Source organism: Salmo salar, chromosome 04 (assembly GCF_965601325.2).
Source record: "Salmo salar chromosome 04, fSalSal1, whole genome shotgun sequence".
Taxonomy (NCBI): domain Eukaryota; kingdom Metazoa; phylum Chordata; class Actinopteri; order Salmoniformes; family Salmonidae; genus Salmo; species Salmo salar.
In genome coordinates this window covers 77,672,242-77,691,850 of record NC_138294.1, presented here as the reverse complement: position 1 = coordinate 77,691,850, position 19,609 = coordinate 77,672,242, and the positions used below count along the sequence as shown (strand labels likewise).

Here is a 19,609-nt window from a genome sequence, read left to right as displayed (position 1 = left end):
CTAACGTGGAGTGCAAGGTGACTGCTAATTGACTTGGAGAGGAGATGGTGTGTGCGTGAGAGGGAGCTCCTCCGTGGCAAAGTCAACGGATATCTCACTGTAAGAAAGACAACAGAGCCCCTATCTAGATCCACTTGATTGCAGCGTCCACTGAGAGAGACAGAAAGAGGGGGAGAGAAAGAATGAGGGAGAGAATGGAGTAGAGAGAAAGAGAGAGCGAGAGAGAGTGAAAAAGGACAGAGAGAGAGAACAGAGAAAGAGAGAGAGCGAAAGAGGTGAGACAACAGAGAGAGAGAGAAAGAGAGAGAGAAAGAGAGAGAGATGAGGCCAGAGCACAGCAACATGTCACTCCCTAACCTCATCTCCACATTTGACAGATACTTTGCCTGCCCCTGGAGGTTCAGTCTAAATATAACCAAGAATAGGGGACAGATATGGTTTTTAAATCACTGTTTGCATTCATCTTGATAGATCACATGATAATGTTTATACACATGCATGTAGGCTTACACATGCATGTAGGCTATGTTGCAGGAAAGGTCATTCTATGAGGCATGGTAATGTGTGAGATGTGGGACTCCATTCCTAGAAGTGTGATATTTCATGTGTGGATTATTTGGAATGGAAAGAGGGATGAAGAAAGAGAAAAATCAAGAATCGTAAAAGGTCAACATCTAAGTGTTCTAAAAATAGAGTGTGAAACGGCAACAAGCCAATGGGCAAAAAGACAAATCCGAGGGATGAACTGACTGGGGAGCAACACTGACTGCAAGGAGAAAGAAGACTAATTTTCCCCATCAGCTCTCTGACACATGAACAGTGCCAGGGTTATTCACCATTCCAGTCAGTCATCTAAAAATGTTTTCCATTGGAAGCTTTCAGCTTGTTCCAAAAGGGAGGTCACACGAGGATTCAATGTGAAATGCTTCTTACACTGTACTTCACTGTATTTCCTTGATCATTGGGGTTGTTCCCTCTAAGCTACGCGCGTGGGTGGGACCGAGACTGCCTCTCAGAAGAAATATCAGCCCGAGGAGAGAAGCACGAGATTCAACTTCACTCAACTTTCTAGAGTTTTCCCCTTTAGTTAACACTATCAATGTTCCCTTCACATTGAGAATTGTGATCAAATCAACGCAATATTAACCACTTTCAATGGAACATACCAAAACAAAACCAACTGTGCAAGACTTAGTATGCAAAACGAACTATGCAAGAGATTTTGTTGTAGGCAGAACGCATCTGAGTAGGATTCTATTGCATTGACACGAACCACTCAGCCAGTACTCTACACAGACCTACACAGACCGGTGCGGCATAACCCATCAGAACTGCAGTAGGCCTATATGCAAATACACCATTGCCATATATGGATCTGTGCCATTCACTTTGAACTGGACTGTGTTTACAGCATGAGGGTCATGAGTAGATGCGCCTGTTTTGAGATCAAAGCGAGAGCTACATGTAGCCACGTGTGCACATTTATTAATATCCTTTGCTAGTTAGTGAGTTATTATACCAGTTATAGATCATTTGTAGTCAGCAATGAGGGAGGGATTGCTTCCTACAAGAGCACAAAACGTGTACAATTCTAGACATATTTGAAAAGCGAGTCGGGTAAAGAGTTTGTTTTTGTCTTAAAGGGGCAGTGTTGTATTTTGAGACAGGCTTAAATAAGCTAAGTAGCCAATAGGCAGAGGGTAGCATAATTTGGCTGATTCTCTGTAATAATGGTATGGGAATAATAATGCATTTTATTTTGTAAAGTGGTTTCTTGCATCATCAACAACACAACAATATTTTCAGTCACCTCCTTGTCTGAAGGACAAGTAGATTAACAGGCTATTCTTCTATTCAAAAGTCTAATGGAATGTAGGCATACATTGAACACCACACATTGGCTGCTTCTGTAGGCTGAATGATAGAACAGCTATTTCCATGTTAAAATATTATGGGTTGCCTTTTCTCCATTGTTTTTGATGGTAGGCCTACATTATGATCAAATAACCACAGTAGCCTACTTGACCACTGTCTGAAACTGTATCTGTAAAGTGGGTACAGTAAACACGCTTGAAGTTCCACAGACATTTCACAATGTTCAAGACTTGAAATTTGCTCAATGCCCAAAAAATGAGAGGGAACATTGGTTGGAGGATATTGGACGTAACGGATAATAATAACATTTAGCACTGTTTGGATATCTCCTCCTGAGGTGTGAGACTATGACTAGCCATAGAGTGAATTACGACAAGATCATTAATCATTCTATAATATCTAGGCTATCCTATACACTGAAAGAGGTTGATAGCTCATTCAGATGTACTTTATAGCCTAGTTTAATATTATAGGCTATTGTCAGGGATTTATCAAAGGCAAAAGTTGAATTACTTGTTAAAAACATACTTAGGCTTACATACAGTTCTGTGACCAAACTCATAAATGACAAGGTTGGATTAGCTGAACTTTCCCCAAATGCTTTTTTCCCTCACTGACTATTCAACTTGTTTGGTTTGAAATGCTCCAAGGCAAACTCCAGCAGGTATATCTCACTGGTCACCCCCAAAGCCAATTCCTCCTTTGGTCGTCTTTCCTTCCAGTTCTCTGCTGCCAATGACTGGAACGAACTGCAAAAATCTCTGAAGCTGGAGACTCATTTCTCCCTCACTAGCTTTAAGCACCAGCTGTCAGAGCAGCTCACAGATCACTGCACCTGTACATAGCCCATCTGTAAACAGCCCATCTATCTACCTACCTCATACCCATACTGTATTGATTTATTTATCTTGCTCCTTTGCACCCCAGTATCTCAACTTGCACATTCATCTTCTGCACATCTACCATTTCAGTGTTTAATTGCTATATTGTAATTACTTCGCCACCATGGCCTATTTATTGCCTTAACTTACCTCATTTGCACTCACTGTATATAGACTTTTTGTTTTCTTTTGTTCTACTGTATTATTAACTGTATGTTTTGTTTATTCCATGTGTAACTCTGTGTTGTTGTATGTGTCGAATTGATATGCTTTATCTTGGCCAGGTCGCAGTTGCAAATGAGAACTTGTTCTCAACTAGCCTACCTGGTTAAATAAAGGTGAAATAAAAACAAAACTGACTATATCATGAGGCAAACCGTGTTGTTTCTGGCGCTTGGGCCGGGCTGCATGGCCTGTCTAACTCACTGCCCTAATGCAACTAATGAACATTCAGTCTCATCACCCCATGGACAAGCAGGCTAATTGTGGTGGCGTGCCCCGTTCTTGGTCTCTCCCGACGATTCAGCGAGACTGGGACATTACCACACACGTGTCTGAAGGCATGACCTGTAAGGATCTATGTGTAGCTGGTGCAGAGGAGTCAGGCGCAGGACAGCAGAGATGAGTAAATAAAAGTAACTTTACTCAAAGTCATCAAAATACAAGAGAATTACCAAGCCCACAAATACGGACCACAATACAACAAACATGGGGAACAGAGGGTTAAATAATAAACAGGTAATTGGGTGAGTGAAACCAGGTTTGTAAGACTAAGACAAAACAAATGGAAAATGAAAAGTGGATCGGCGGTGGCTAGAAGGCTAGCGACGTCGACCGCCGAACGCCGCCCGAACAAGGAGAGGGACCGACTTCGGCGGAAGTCGTGACATGACCTGATGACAAACACACAAACAACATAGTTCAGGAGGACTTTCAGGATGACTAACATTACTTTCTTTCGTATTGCTGAATCCCGTATGAACGTAAAACATTTCACATGATAATGAAAAAAAGTAGTTTTCTAAATCAATAAGTAGGCTATAGCCTAGGCCTAACTGTAGCCTTCTTGGATGAGATTACAGTGTTTCTTGCAGGTTGCAGCAAATACCTAAAACTGTAGTCTATAGGGTGTTCACCCATGAAATTATTTAATTCAATGTTTCCAAAAAAAAAATATTAATTCAATGGAGAATTGCATAAAAAAAAGAATAGTCCAAACCCTTTGTCTCTACCATGTATTGTTCACAAGTTATGAATCACACTTGTGTAAGATGGCGCCGGAGCCATTTCACATGCCCCCAACCGATTGTGTTTTTTGTTCGTTTTTCTGCGTTGTTTGTAACTTATTGTAATTTCTTTACTCTTATTGTACATATTGTTGCCGCTAACGTCTCTTATGACCGAAAATAACTTCTAGACATCAGGACTGCGATTACTCACCACGGACTAGCAGAATCTTTTTTCTTCTTTCACAACACTGACGAGCCCGAGGCGGAGGATATACGGCTCCCTCGGGAACAGGCCCCGACCCCAGTGATTTGCGTGAAGAGGAGGCGGAGAAAGAGAGACCGGAGAGCGGGCTGCCTTCTGAGAAGTCGGAGGCGATTGTATAAACCCCCACTTCCCTCAATTCTGCTAGAAAACATGCAATCTTTGGACAATAAAATGGACGAGTTATTGGTAAGATTAAACTACCAACGGGACATTAAAAAATGCAACATCTTATGCTTCGCATTGTCGTGGCTGAACGATGACAATATCAACATACAGCTGGCTGGTTATACGAGAGAACAGCGGCGTCTGGTAAGACAAGGGGTGTCGGTCTATGTATTTTTGTAAACAACAGCTGGTGCACAATATCTAAGGAAGTCTCGAGCTATTGCTCGCCTGAGGTAGAGTTCCTTATGATAAGCTGCAGACCACACTATCTACCGAGAGAGTTTTCATCTGTATTCTTTGTAGCTGTTTACATACCATCACAGTCAGAGGCTGGCACTAAGATAGCATTGAATGAGCTGTATTCCGCCAAAAGCAAACAAGAAAACGCTCACCCAGAGGCAGCGCTCCTAGTAGCTGGGGACTTTAATGCAGGGAAACTTAAATCAGTTTTACCAAATTTCTATCACCATGTTAAATGTGCAACCAGAGGAAAAATAACTCTGGACTACCTATACTCCACACACAGAGATACATAGAAAGCTCTCCCTCGCCCTCCACTTGGCAAATCTGACCATAATTACATCCTCCTGATTTTCTATGGGGTTGAGATCTGGAGACTGGCTAGGCCACTCCAGGACCTTGAAATGCTTCTTACGAAGCCACTCCTTCGTTGCCCGGGCGGTGTGTTTGACCCAGCCACGTTTCATCTTCAATGCCCTTGCTGATGGAAGGAGGTTTTCACTCAAAATCTCACAATACATGGCCCCATTCATTCTTTCCTTTACACGGATCAGTCGTCCTGGTCCCTTTGCAGAAAAACAGCCCCAAAGCATGATGTTTCCACCCCCATGCTTCACAGTAGCTATGGTGTTCTTTGGATGCAACTCAGCATTCTTTGTCCTCCAAACACGACAAGTTGAGTTTTTACCAAAAAGTTATATTTTGGTTTCATCTGACCATATGACATTCTCCCAATCCTCTTCTGGATCATCCAAATGCTCTCTAGCAAACTTCAGACGGGCCTGGACATGTACTGGCTTAAGCAGGGGGACACATCTGGCACTGCAGGATTTGAGTCCCTGGCGGCGTAGTGTGTTACTGATGGTAGGCTTTGTTACTTTGGTCCCAGCTCTCTGCAGGTCATTCACTAGGTCCCCCTGTGTGGTTCTGGGATTTTTGCTCACCGTTCTTGTGATCATTTTGACCCCACGGGGTGAGATCTTGCGTGGAGCCCAAGATCGAGGGAGATTATCAGTGGTCTTGTATGTCTTCTATTTCCTAATAATTGCTCCCACAGTTGATTTCTTCAAACCAAGCTGCTTACCTATTGCAGATTCAGTCTTCCCAGCCTGGTACAGGTCTACAATTATGTTTCTGGTGTCCTTTGACAGGTCTTTGGTCTTGGCCATAGTGGAGTTTGGAGTGTGACTGTTTGAGGTTGTGGACAGGTGTCTTTTATACTGATAACAAGTTCAAACAGGTGCCATTAATACAGGTAACGAGTGGAGGACAGAGGAGCCTCTTAAAGAAGAAGTTACAGGTCTGTGAGAGCCAGAAATCTTGCTTGTTTGTAGGTGACCAAATACTTATTTTCCACCATAATTTGCAAATAAATTCATAACAAATCCTACAATGTGATTTTCTGGATTTTCTTTTCTCATTTTGTCTGTCATAGTTGACGTGTACCTATGATGAAAATTACAGGCCTCTCTCATCTTTTTAAGTGGGAGAACTTGCACAATTGGTGGCTGACTAAATACTTTTTTGCCCCACTGTATGTCATTGGATTCATCAATAAGTGCATCGATGACATCGTCCCCACAGTGACCGTACGTACATACCCCAACCAGAAGCCATGGATTACAGGCAGCATCCGCACTGAGCTAAAGGCTAGAGTTGCCGCTTTCAAGGAGCGGGACTCTAACCCGGAAGCTTATAAAAAAATCCTGCTATGCCCTCCGACGAACCATCAAACAGGCAAAGCATCAATATAGGACTAAGATTGAATCGTACTACACTGGCTCTGATGCTCGTCGAACGTGGCAGGGCCTGCAAAGCATTACAGACTACAAAGGGAAGCACAGCTGCCCAGTGACACGAGCCTACCGGACAAGCTAAACTACTTCTATGCTTGCTTCGAGGCAAATAACACTGAAACATGCATGAGAGCACCAGCTGTACCAGAAGACTGTGTGATCACGTTCTCCGCAGCCGATGAGATAAGACCTTTAGACAGGTCAACATTCACAAGACCGCAGGGCCAGATGGATTACCAGGACGTGTACTGTGCGCATGCGCTGACCAACTAGCAAGTGTCTTCACTGACATTTTCAACCTCTCCCTGTCCGAGTCTGTAATACCAACATGTTTTAAGCAGTCCACCATAGTGCCTGTCCCCAAGAACACTAAGGTAACCTGCCTAAATGATTACTGACCCGTAGCACTCACGTCTGTAGCCATGAAGTGCTTTGAAAGGCAACACCATCATCCCAGGAACCCTAGACCCACTCCAATTTGCATACCGCCCCAACAGATCCACAGATGAAGCAGTCTCTATTGCACTCCACCCTGCCCTTTCCCACCTGGACAAAAGGAACACCTATGTGAGAATGCTATTCATTGACTACAGCTCAGCGTTGAACACCATAGTGCCCTCAAAGCTCATCAATAACCTAAGGACCCTGGGACTAAACACCTCCCTCTGCAACTGGATCCTGGACTTCCTGACGGGCCGCCCCCAGGTGGTAAGTGTAGGTAACAACACATCCACCACGCTGATCCTCAACACAGGGGCCCCTCAGGGGTGTGTGCTCAGCCCCCTCCTGTACTCCTTGTTCACTCATGACTGCACGGCCAGGCACGAATCCAACACCATTATTCAATTTGCCGATGACACAACAGTGGTAGGCCTGATCACTGACAACAACGAGACAGCCTATAGGGAGGAGGTCAGACACCTGGCCGTGTGATGCCAGGACAACAACCTCTCCCTCAACGTGATCAAGACAAAGGAGATGATTGTGGACTACAAGAAAAAGAGGACCGAGCACGCCCCCATTCTCATTGACGGGGCTGCAGTGTAGGTTGAGAGCTTCAAGCTCCTTGGTGTCCACATCACCAACAAACTAACATGGTCCAAGCACACCATGACAGTCGTGAAGCGGGCACGACAAAACCTATTCCCCCTTAGGAGACTGAAAAGATTTGGCATGGGTCCTGAGATCCTCAAAAGGTTTTACAGCTGCACCATCGAGAGCATCCTGACTGGTTGCATCACTTCCTGGTATGGCGACTGCTCGGCCTCCGACCACAAGGCACTACAGAGGGTAGTGTGAACGGCCCAGTACATCACTGGGGCCAAGCTTCCTGCCATCCAGGACCTCTATACCAGGCGGTGTCAGAGGAAGGCCCTACAAATTGTCAAAGACTCCAGCCACCCTAGTCGTAGAATGTTCACTCTGCTACCACATGGCAAGCGTTACCGGAGTGCCAAGTCTAGGTCCAAGAGCTTCTACCCCCAAGTCATAAGACTCCTGAACATCAGGTCAAATGGCTACCCAGACTATTTGCATTACCCCCCCTCCTCTCTTCACACCACTGCAACTCTCTGTTGTCATCTATGCATAGTCACTTTAATTAACTCTACCTACATGTACATGTACATTGACTCTGTACCGGCACCCCCCTGTATATATTGTTATTTTTTACTGCTGCTCTTTAATTACTTGTTACTTTTATCTCTTATTCTTATCCCAATTTTTTTGAAACTACACTGTTGGTTACAGGCTCGTAAGTAAGCATTTCACTGTAAGGTGTTGTATTCGGTGCATGTGACTAATAACATTTGATTTGATTTGATTTTGAAGTTACGGACTATTTACTCAGAGAAATTAGCATGATTAGAGTGAATATAATGTCATTATGGCCATGGTCAAAAAGTGGTGGCTGCTCAATAGAACTTTGTCACTGCTCCAGCTAACTTTGAATGTCAATTGACAAGCTAGCTAGTGGCTGCAGGGTCCTGTGTGTTAACATGTGGTTTTTCTCAATGAAATCCTTAGAATACAACATGAAATAGGATCTATATATTTATTAATTTACAAAGCTAACAGACTGAATTTCAATATCTTACCTCCCAAAGACAATCCGTTCCAGTTTTCATGGTGTATTTCTGAATCTTTCCCTTTAAATCGCTATAGAAACACCCCCCCGCACTTAACGTTGATCGACCAGGGCTAGAGAAATAAAAAGCCACAGATATGGGCTGCAGTCCAAACAGGACTTCTGAAACTCTTCTGAAACTCATCAGTCTATTCTTGTTCTGTGAAATTAAGGCTATTCCATGCGAGAAATTGCGAAGAAACTGAAGATCTCGTACAACACTGTGTACTACTCCCTTCACAGAACAACGCAAACTGGCTCTAATCAGAATAGAAAGAGGAGTGGGAGGCCCCGGTGCACAACTGAGCAAGAGGAAAAGTACATTAGTGTCTAGTTTGAGAAACAGACGCCCCACAAGTCCCAAAACCAGTCAGCTGATGTTCTGAAAGAGCTGCAAACTCTGGACCCCTACAAATGAGCCGGGCTAGACAATCTGGATCCTTTCTTTCTAAAATTATCTGCAGAAATTGTTGCAACCCCTATTACTAGCCTGTTCAACCACTCATTCGTGTCGTCTGAGATTCCTAAAGATTGGAAAGCAGCTGCGGTCATCCCTCTCTTCAAAGGGGGGGACACTCTTGACCTAAACTGCTACAGACCTATATCTATCCTACCCTGCCTTTCAAAGGTCTTCGAAAGCCAAGTCAACAAACAGATTACCGACCATTTCGAATCCCACCGCACCTTCTCCGCTATGTAATCTGGTTTCAGAGCTGGTCATGGGTGCACCTCAGCCATGCTCAAGGTCCTAAACGATATCTTAACCGCCATCGATAAGAAACAATACTGTGCAGCCGTATTCATTGACCTGGCCAAGGCTTTCGACTCTGTCAATCACCACATCCTCATCTGCAGACTCAATAGTCTTGGTTTCTCAAATGATTGCCTCGCCTGGTTCACCAACTACTTCTCTGATAGAGTTCAGTGTGTCAAATCGGAGGGCCTGTTGTCCGAACCTCTGGCAGTCTCTATGGGGGTGCCACAGGGTTCAATTCTTGGGCCGACTCTCTTCTCTGTATACATCAATGATGTCGCTCTTGCTGCTGGTGATTCTCTGATCCACCTCTACGCAGACGACACCATTCTGTATACTTCTGGCCCTTCTTTGGACACTGTGTTAACAACCCTCCAGACGAGCTTCAATGCCATACAACTCTCCTTCCGTTGCCTCCAACTGCTCTTAAATATAAGTAAAACTAAATGCATGCTCTTCAACTGATCGCTGCCTTCACCTGCCCGCCATCATCACTACTCTGGATGGTTCTTACTTAGAATATGTGGACAACTGCAAATACCTAGGTGTCTGGTTAGACTGTAAACTCTCCTTCCAGACTCACATCAAACATCTCCAATCCAAAGTTAAATCTAGAATTGGCTTCCTATTTCGCAACAAAGCATCCTTCACTCATGCTGCCAAACATACCCTCGTAAAATTGACCATCCTACCGATCCTCAACTTCAGCGATGTCATTTACAAAATAGCCTCCAATACCCCACTCAATAAATTGGATGCAGTCTATCACAGTGCCATCCGTTTTGTCACCAAAGCCCCATATACTACCCACCACTGCGACCTGTACGCTCTCGTTGGCTGGCCCTCGCTTCATACTCGTCACCAAATCCACTGGCTCCAGGTCATCTACAAGACCCTGCTAGATAAAGTTCGCCCTTATCTCAGCTCGCTGGTCACCATAGCAGCACCCACCTGAACCACGCGCTCCAGCAGGTATATCTCACTGGTCACCCCCAAAGCCAATTCCTCCTTCGGCCACCTCTCCTTCCAGTTCTCTGCTGCCAATGACTGGAACGAACTACAAAAATCTCCAAAACTGGAAACACTTATCTCCCTCACTAGCTTTAAGCACCAGCTGTCAGAGCAGCTTACAGATTACTGCACCTGTACATAGCCCATCTATAATTTAGCCCAAACAACTACCTCTTCCTCTACTGTATTTATTTATTTTGCTCCTTTGCACCCCATTATTCCTATTTCTACTTTGCACTTTCTTCCACTGCAAATCTATCATTCCAGTGTTTTACTTACTATATTGTATGTACTTCGCCACCATGGCCTTTTTTTGCCATTACCTCCCTTATCTCACCTCATTTGCTCACATTGTATATAGACTTATTTTTCTGCTGTATTATTGACTGTATGTTTGCTTTACTCCATGTGTAACTCTGTGTTGTTGTATGTGTCAAACTGCTTTGCTTTATCTTGGCCAGGTCGCAATTGTAAATGAGAACTTGTTCTCAACTTGCCTACCGGGTTAAATAAAGGTGAAATAAAATAAAAAATAAATAAACTGGCAGCTTCATTAAATAGTACCCACAAAACACCAGTCTCAACGTTAACAATGAAGAGACGACTCCAGGATACTGGCCTTCTAGGCAGAGTTCCTCTGTCCAGTGTCCGTGTTCCTTTGCCCATCTTAATATTTTATTGGCCAGTCTGAGATATGGCTTTTTCTTTGCAACTCTGCCTAGAAGGCCAGCAACCATGAGTCACCTCTTCACCACAGCACCTTCTATTGAAGAGTTGATCTACAGCTATTAATTTGGTCTCCCATCCAGTGCTTTAACTAAGCCCATCCCTACTTAGCTTTGATGTTTGTCACTGATTACTATCAATGTACTAGTGTGAGAATTTTTATTGAGAGACCTCTTCATAACAATATACTATTGTGAGAATTATTATTGAGAGACCTCTTAATAACTCAACATACTGAGTGTACTAAACAGGAAAACCTTCCTAATACTGAGTTTCACCCCCGTTTGCCCTCAGGACAGGGTCAGTTCGTCGGGGCATGGACTCTACATGATGTTGAAATCATTCCACATGGATGCTGGACCATGTTGACTCCAATGATTGCCACAGTCATTTCAAGTTGGCTGAATGTCCTTTGGGTGGTGGGCTATTCTTGTCACTTGACTTATTCCACATCTTGTTGTGTTAAAGCCTGAATTAAAAATTTACTAAATACATGTAGATTTTTTTCTCAATCATCTACACACAATTCCCCGTAATGACAAAGTGAAAACAGGTTTTTAGACATTGTTGCAAATGTATTGAAAATGAAATGCATAAATATCTCATTTGCGTAAGTATTCACACCCCTTTGCTATGACACTCCAAATTGAGGTCAGGTGCATCCACACTGGGCGAAAAGGGTCCATATCAGGGGATATCTTTTTATGACACGTTTTTGATATTCTACAGCAGGTATTCCCAAACTTGGGTCGCAATGCCATCGGGGGTACGCCAAATAAAAATGTGATTCACGTAAAAATATAATAAAAAATAAATATATATATATATATTATTTAAAAAAAATATTCTTCACATTTTCAAACAGTGCATTTCTATTTTCCAACGGGGCTATACATTTGGGTAGCCTCGTCGTAGCCTCGCCTGAGTAGCCTCGTTTCACTTCCAAAAATAAAATTAAACCATCTAGTGTTCACCGAAATAACAACACAATGTCAAATACATGTAGCCTAGTCAAATAATTAACATCCAATCACATTAACCGTTACTCTCTCGCAGGAAACCTTCACTCTTGTGCAGACATTTAGAAACGAAACATGACAATTTGAAAAACTGAGTGAGAATAAAGACGACTTTCAAGTAATAAGACATGCATAAAAGCAACCGATACCATTAATAAGAAGGGGCTAGAAGAGTCTTATATGGTGAACTACCGAGTGGCTAGGACAGGCAAGCCCCATACTATTGTGGAGGACTTCATTCTTCCTTCTGCCGCGGATATGGCTGGAACAATGCTGGGGGAAAAGGACAAAAAAACTATACAGACAATGCCTTCATCAAACAACACTGTTTCACAATGCATCAGTGACATGGCAGGAGATGTACTGAAACAATTACTGCTTCACATACAAGCCAGTGAATTATATGCGTTACAGCTGGATGAGTCAACAGAGGTGGTGAGCCTGGCACAGCTCCTGGTTTATGTCCGTTATGTTAATGTGGGTCAATTAAGGAAGACATCCATCTTCTGCAAACCACTGGAAACCAGTTCAACATGAGAGGATATTTTTTAAGTACTGGACAGCTTTGTGACATCAAATGGACTTTGGTGGTCAAGATGTGTTGGTATCTGTACTGATGGCGCAAAAGCCATGACAGGGAAACATAGTGGAATGGTAACGCAAATGCAAGCAGTTGCTCCCGACACCACTTGGCTACACTGTAGCATCCACCGAGAGGATCTTGCTGACAAGGGAGTGTCCAAAAATACATTTTGGTCACTACAGTGAAAATGGTTCACTTTGTTAAAGCAAGGCCCCTGAACTCTTGTATTTTCTGCATTATGCAATGATATGGGCAGCGATCATGTAACGCTTTTACAATATACAGCAGTGCGTTGGTTATCAAGGGGCAAAATATTGACACTTTTTGTTTTAATTGAGAGACAAGATTAAAGTTTTCTTTACTGACCATAATTTTCACATGTCTGACCGCTTGCATGATGACGAGTTTCTCACATGACTAGCCTATCTGGGTGATGAAACTCGACTAGCCAATCTGGGTGATGTTTTTTCTAACCTGAATGATCTGAATCTAGGATTACTGGGAATCTCCGCAACTATATTCAATGTGCGGGACAAAATTGAGGCTATGATTAAGAAGTTGGAGCTCTTTTCTGTCTGCATTAACAAGGACTACACACAGGTCTTTCCATCATTGTATGAGTTTTTGTGTGCAAATGAACTCAAGCTTACGGACAATGTCAAATGTGATATAGCGAAGCACCTGAGTGAGATGGGTGCACAATTATGCAGGTACTTTCCCGAAACGGACAACACAAACAACTGGATTCGTTATCCCTTTCATGCCCTGCCTCCAGCTGCTTACCGATACCTGAACAAGAGAGCCTCATCGAAATTGCAACAAGCGGTTCTGTGAAAATATAATTTAATCAGAAGCCACTGCCAGATTTCTGGATAGGGCTATGCTCAGAGTTTCTTGCCTTGGCAAATCGCGCTGTTAAGACACTGATGCCCTTTGGAACCACGTACCTATGTGAGAGTGGATTCTCGGCCCTCACTAGCATGAAAACTAAATACAGGCACAGACTGTGTGTGGAAAATGATTTAAGACTTAGAGTCTCTCCAATACAACCCAACATTGCAGAGTTATGTGCATCCTTTCAAGCACACCCTTCTCATTAACCTGTGGTGAGTTATTCACAATTTTTGATGAACAAATAAGGTTTTATATGTAAGATGGCTTAATAAAGAGCAAAATTATTGATTATTATTATATTATTATTTGTGCCCTGGTCCTATAAGAGCTCTTTGTCACTTCCCGAGAGCCGGGTTGTGACAAAAACACACTCATTCTTATGTTTAATAAATGTATCATATAGTGTGTGTGTGGCAGGTTTACAATGATTGCAAAAAACTAAATTTGAGAGTGCACTGACCCTGGTGCCAGAGGGGGCATGCAGCTGGAGGTTGAATGATTGAAGCGGTACGGGACTATAAAAAGTTTGGGAACCACTGTTCTAGAGAACCATTTTCAATGCATATTTTGAGTTTTGTGGATATGCACCATATCTCGAAAAATTCTGAATCCAGATGTGTCTTTTAGACATATATGACATTGGGATTACTCCGAATATCACACATACAGTTGAAGTTGGAATTTTACATACACTTAGGTTGAAGTCATTAAAACTCGTTTTTCAACTCCACAAATGTCTTGTTAACAAACTATAGTTTTGGCAAGTTGGTTAGGACATCTACTTTGTGCATGACACAAGTAATTTTTTCAACAATTGTTTACAGACAGATTATTTCACTTATAATTCACTGTATCACAATCCCAGTGGTTCAGAAGTTTACATACAGTAAGTTGCAAAAAGTGCAAATAAATCCCAAAACAACAGCAAAGTAACTTGTGAAGATGCTGGAGGAAACAGGTACAAAGTATCTATATCCACAGTAAAACGAGTCCTATATCGACATAACCTGAAAGGCCGCTCAGCAAGGAAGAAGCTACTGCTCCAAAACTGCCATAAAGAAGCCAGACTACGGTTTGCAACTGCACATGGGGACAAAGATCATACTTTTTGGAGAAATGTCCTCTGGTCTGATAAAACAAAAATAGAACTGTTTGGCCATAATGACCATCATTATGTTTGGAGGAAAATCGGGGGAAGCTTGCAAGCCGAAGAACACCATCCCAACTGTGAAGCACGGGGGTGGCAGCATCATGTTGTGGGTGTGCTTTGCTGCAGGAGGGACTGGTGCACTTCACAAAATAGATGGCATCATGAGGAGAGAAAATTATGTGGATATATTGAAGCAACATCTCAAGACATCAGTCAGGAAGTTTAAGCTTGGTCACAAATGGGTCTTCCAAATGGACAATGACCCCAGGCATACTTCCAAAGTTGTGGCAAAAGGGCTTAAGGACAACAAAGTCAAGGTATTGGAGTGGCCATCACAAAGCCCTGACCTCAATCCAATAGAACATTTGTGGGCAGAACTGAAAAAGTGTGTGCGAGCAAGGAGGCCTACAAACTTGACTCAGTTACACCAGCTCTGTCAGGAGGAATGGGCCAAAATTCACCCAACTTATTGTGGGAAGCTTGAGGAAGGCTGCCCGAAACGTTTCACCCAAGTTAAACAATTTAAAGGCAATGCTATCAAATACTAATTGAGTGTATGTAAACTTCTGACCCACTGGGAATGTGATGAAAGAAATAAAAGCTGAAATAAATAATTCTCTATAATATTACTCTGGCATTTCACGTTCTTAAAATAAAGTGGTGATCCTAACTGACCTATGACAGGGAATTTTTACTATGATTAAATGTCAGGAATTGTGAAAACTAAGTTTAAATGTATTTGACTAAGGTGTATGTAAACTTCCGACTTCAACTGTAGACATTTCCTATAGCCAGATATGGACTCATTCAATATTCTGAGATATGTGACATCCTATTTTCTCACTTCATGTTGACAAATACTGACTGTATACATCCCATACAGTGTATTCGGTAGGTATTCAGACCCTTTGACTTTTTCCACAATTTGTAACGTTACAGCCTTATTCTAAAATGGATTACATAGTTTTTTCCCCTCATGAATCTACGCACAATACCCCATAATATCAAAGCAAAAACAGGTATTTAGAAAAATTTGCAAATGTATATAAAAAAATGAAATATTACATTTACATAATTATTCAGACCCTATACTCATACGTTGTTTAAGCACCTTTGGCAGCAATTACAGCTTTCGAGTCTTCTTGGGTATGACATTACAAGCTTCGCACATCTGTATTTGGGGAGTTTCTCCCATTCTTCTCTGCAGATGCTCTCAGGCGCTGTCAGGTTGGATGGGGAGCATAGCTGCACAGCTATTTGCAGGTCTCTCCAGAGATGTTCGATCGGGTTCAAGTCCAGGCTCCTGCTGGGCCAACACAATTGTTTTATACTCTTCCCCAGATATATGCCTCATCACAATTCTATCTCGGAGATCTACGGGCAGTTCCTTGGACTTCATGGTATAGTTTCTGCTCTTTTTTTATATACATTTGCAAATTTTTCTAAATACCTGTTTTTGCTTTGACATTATGGGGTATTGTGTGTAGTAGATTCATGAGGGGAAAAAACGATGTAATCCATTTTAGAATAAGGCTGTAACGTAACAAATTGTGGAATAAGTCAAGGGGTCTGAATACCTACCGAATGCACTGTATGTTGAAAGTTTCCAAAAGCACAGTGGTCTCCATCATTGGGAAATTGCAAAAATATGGAACTCCCCAGACTCTGCCAAGAACTGTCCGTCCGACCAAACTTGGCAACCGGGCAAAAAGGATCTTGTTCAGGGACGTGACCAAGAACACAATGACCACTCTGATAGAACTACACAGTTCCTTTGCTGAGATGGGAGGACCTGCCAGAAGGACAACAGTCTGTAAATCACTTCACCAATCTGGGCTTTATGGGAGAGTGGCCAGACAGAAGCCAATCCTGAGAAAAATGCACATGAAAGACTCAGAGACCATAAGGCAAAAGATGATGTGGCCTGATGAGACAAAAAATTTACTATTTAGCCTGAATGCAAAGCGCTATGTCTGGCGAAAACCAGGACAGCTTAACACCCCTCTAACACCATCCCTACCGTGATTCATTGTGGTGGCAGCATCATGCTATGGGGATGCTTTTCAGCGGCAGGGACTGGGAGACTGGTAAGGATAGAGGGAACAATGAATGGAGCTGAATACAGACAAATCCTTAATGAGAACCTGCTTCAGAGTGCAAATTACTTTAGGCTGGGGTGAAGATTTACGTTCCCGGGACAATGACCCCAAGCATACAGCCAAACAATGCTGGAATGGCTTCAGAACAAGAATATCAAAGTCCTTGAGTGGCCAAGCCAAAGCCCAGCGTTGAATCCTAATGAAAATCTGTGGAAAGACTTTAAGATTGCTGTTTATCACCACTCCCCATCTAACTTAACAGAGCTTGATCAAATCTGCAAGGAGAAATGGGAGAAAATCCCCAAATCCAGGTGCAAAATTGATACATACATACCCAAGACGACTCAAAGCTGTAATCGCCGCCAAAGGTGTTCTACAAAGTATTGACTCAGGGGTGTGAATACTTCTGTAAATTAGATGTTTCCCCATTTCATTTTCAATACATTTGCAAAAGATTGTGCGTAGATGGGTGAAAGATGAAATCCATTTGGGGCGGCAGTTTGGCTAGTGGTTAGAGCGCTGGATCGAATCCCCGAGCAGACAAGGTAAAAATCTGTCGTTCTGCCCCTGAACAAGGCAGTTCCCTTGGTAGGCCGTCATTGTAAATACGAATTTATTCTTAACTGACTTGCCTAGTTAAATAAAGGTTACATTTTTACACGTTTTTATTTTTATTTAATCCATTTTGAATGGATTAACAAAATGTGGAATAAGTCAAGGGGTATGAATAGTTATTGAAGGCACTGAACATGTCTTCTTATGTAATCATAGAAAGTGTGCATGTTCAATATAGCATGCATAGGTCGCAGGTCTGTGAGATCTTCACAATTGCTGTAATAATCTGCGCAGAATCTTGAACAACATTGGTCACTTGCATGCACTTTTAATGTAATCTCAACTGCAATCCAGGTCATTTGGTTGCGCTATTAGATGTAGCATAGTGATAACACATTAAGTTGTTTTATAAATGCAACATATCTGTCATATTCCAATTTGAACTTTGGTGCGATTTTAAATGGCTGAAAGTGATAACACATTTTGATGACAATGAAACCAAAAAATCTGACATTGTTTTTCCATTTGAATTTGGTTGTGCTTTAGATGGTTGAAAGCATAATGATAACACAATGGGAAATCAACAAACTTATTGTTGTCTTTTTGAAAGGTTGAAATCTCATTGATCAACATCTCAACCAAATATGCTTAATGGGAAGTCATTAAAATAGTCATTAAAATAGTCTAAGCCAATACTTTGATAGGACTATACATTTACCAAAGAACAAACTCAAAATCACAATTATACAAACAAAATTGTCATGTTGTCAACAATTTAATGATCAACATCTACAATGTTGTCTGGCACAGTTATTATTTCCCCATGTGACACACAGGCTTCCTGAAACACACTCATCAACTGAAACAATGAATATACAAGTTATAACTCCTATAATAAACAATAGTCTATCAAATGAGGAAGTATAAGACCTAATATGTTTATGATCCTAATAGCAGCAATGTAATTACCTGTAAGCTAGGCTATTAGATCCCCAATAGACTGCCTAATGGTAATACGTTGTGATATCTTTCCAAGCTGTTTCTTCATCACCTTGTATAGGCAACAGAAGCTTTAAAAAAGCCTAAAAACACAATAGGCCTAGCTATATACATTTTAAGGTGTGTTCACAATACCTGTTGGACGCTCAAATCAATCAACCTTAGGGCAACTTGAACATGCATGAACTCATGAATACGCAAATGTAATGATTGTCTAGGCCACATTATTTATCATTAATTTGAATGAGCTTCAAAAAACACAATAGTTAAGTTTTCAGATATGCTTGGGATGGATGGAAAGGTTCTTGCAATGGGGGGATCTTTAGCACATCTTTAAACTGCGACGGCATTGTAAAATATTATTTTGATTACAATACCTATCATCCAAATTGCTATAAAGCCCAGAATAAAGCATAGGCTACTATGCTAGTTCACGGTTAACATGGATTGCGCTACACTTTTGCACATTCTTATTTAATTAATATAACGGCGCGTGGCTCATGCACTGAACTTACCCAGGACCAATGTGTGAAATGAGCCAGACATCACGACTCTCAGCTGGAGCGAAAATTCCACAAAAACCAGCAGAACACGACGTCTTCTTTCTTCCCTAAAATGAGTTTAAGTCATATACCTGTGCCCTCAAATCTGAATGAAATTGGAATAGTGCGAATGATTTTGGTCTATAGGTAAGCTACAACGCATATCACACATGTCCTTGTGCTCATTCAGAAATAGAGCCGCACATTTTAATTGTTTCTCGCAGAACACCCGGTATCTTAGAGTTGCCTTGCGCTACACTTCACGGAGGATACATGTCTGCGGTCGTGCAGGGTCCGTACGTATGCCCCCTCACTCTCTCCTCTTTACACAGGATAAAAAGCGGGTGCAATAGCTGTGCGCGCAGCCCGCTGAAAAAGGGGGACCTCTACAGTTGCGAGCGTACACCGCACACATGCCCTTCCGGTGCCAGTGCGAGCGGTTTCACACCAACACATTTCCTACGGGACAAGAAGCACAAATATGATTGGCCACTCATCACATTTGCAAGGTACAGTACTACAGCAGCATCACCGTGAACAAAGAGCACTGGAGTTGGAGTGACTGCAGTGGAGAGATCTCAAACGAAGCCCTCACAAAAATAGAGATTTCCACAGCATATTATAACATTATGAAAGGGACAAATACCACGCTATATACACATGCATGTTCAGGTTCACTTTAAAAATAGATGTCAATGTGA

At 42.2% G+C, this 19,609-nt stretch overlaps 1 protein-coding gene across 1 annotated transcript in view; it reads right to left on the bottom strand.

The window, feature by feature from the left end:
• Positions 1 to 19,347, bottom strand: part of clmpa (CXADR like membrane protein a) — a 152,634-nt gene extending 133,287 nt beyond the window's left edge. Inside the window, exon 1 of the mRNA XM_014197816.3 lies at positions 18,882 to 19,347. Coding sequence (XP_014053291.1) covers positions 18,882 to 18,912 — 31 coding nt within the window. The 5' untranslated portion in view covers positions 18,913 to 19,347. The remainder of the gene's footprint in view (positions 1 to 18,881) is intronic.
• Positions 19,348 to 19,609: the final 262 nt, after the last annotated feature.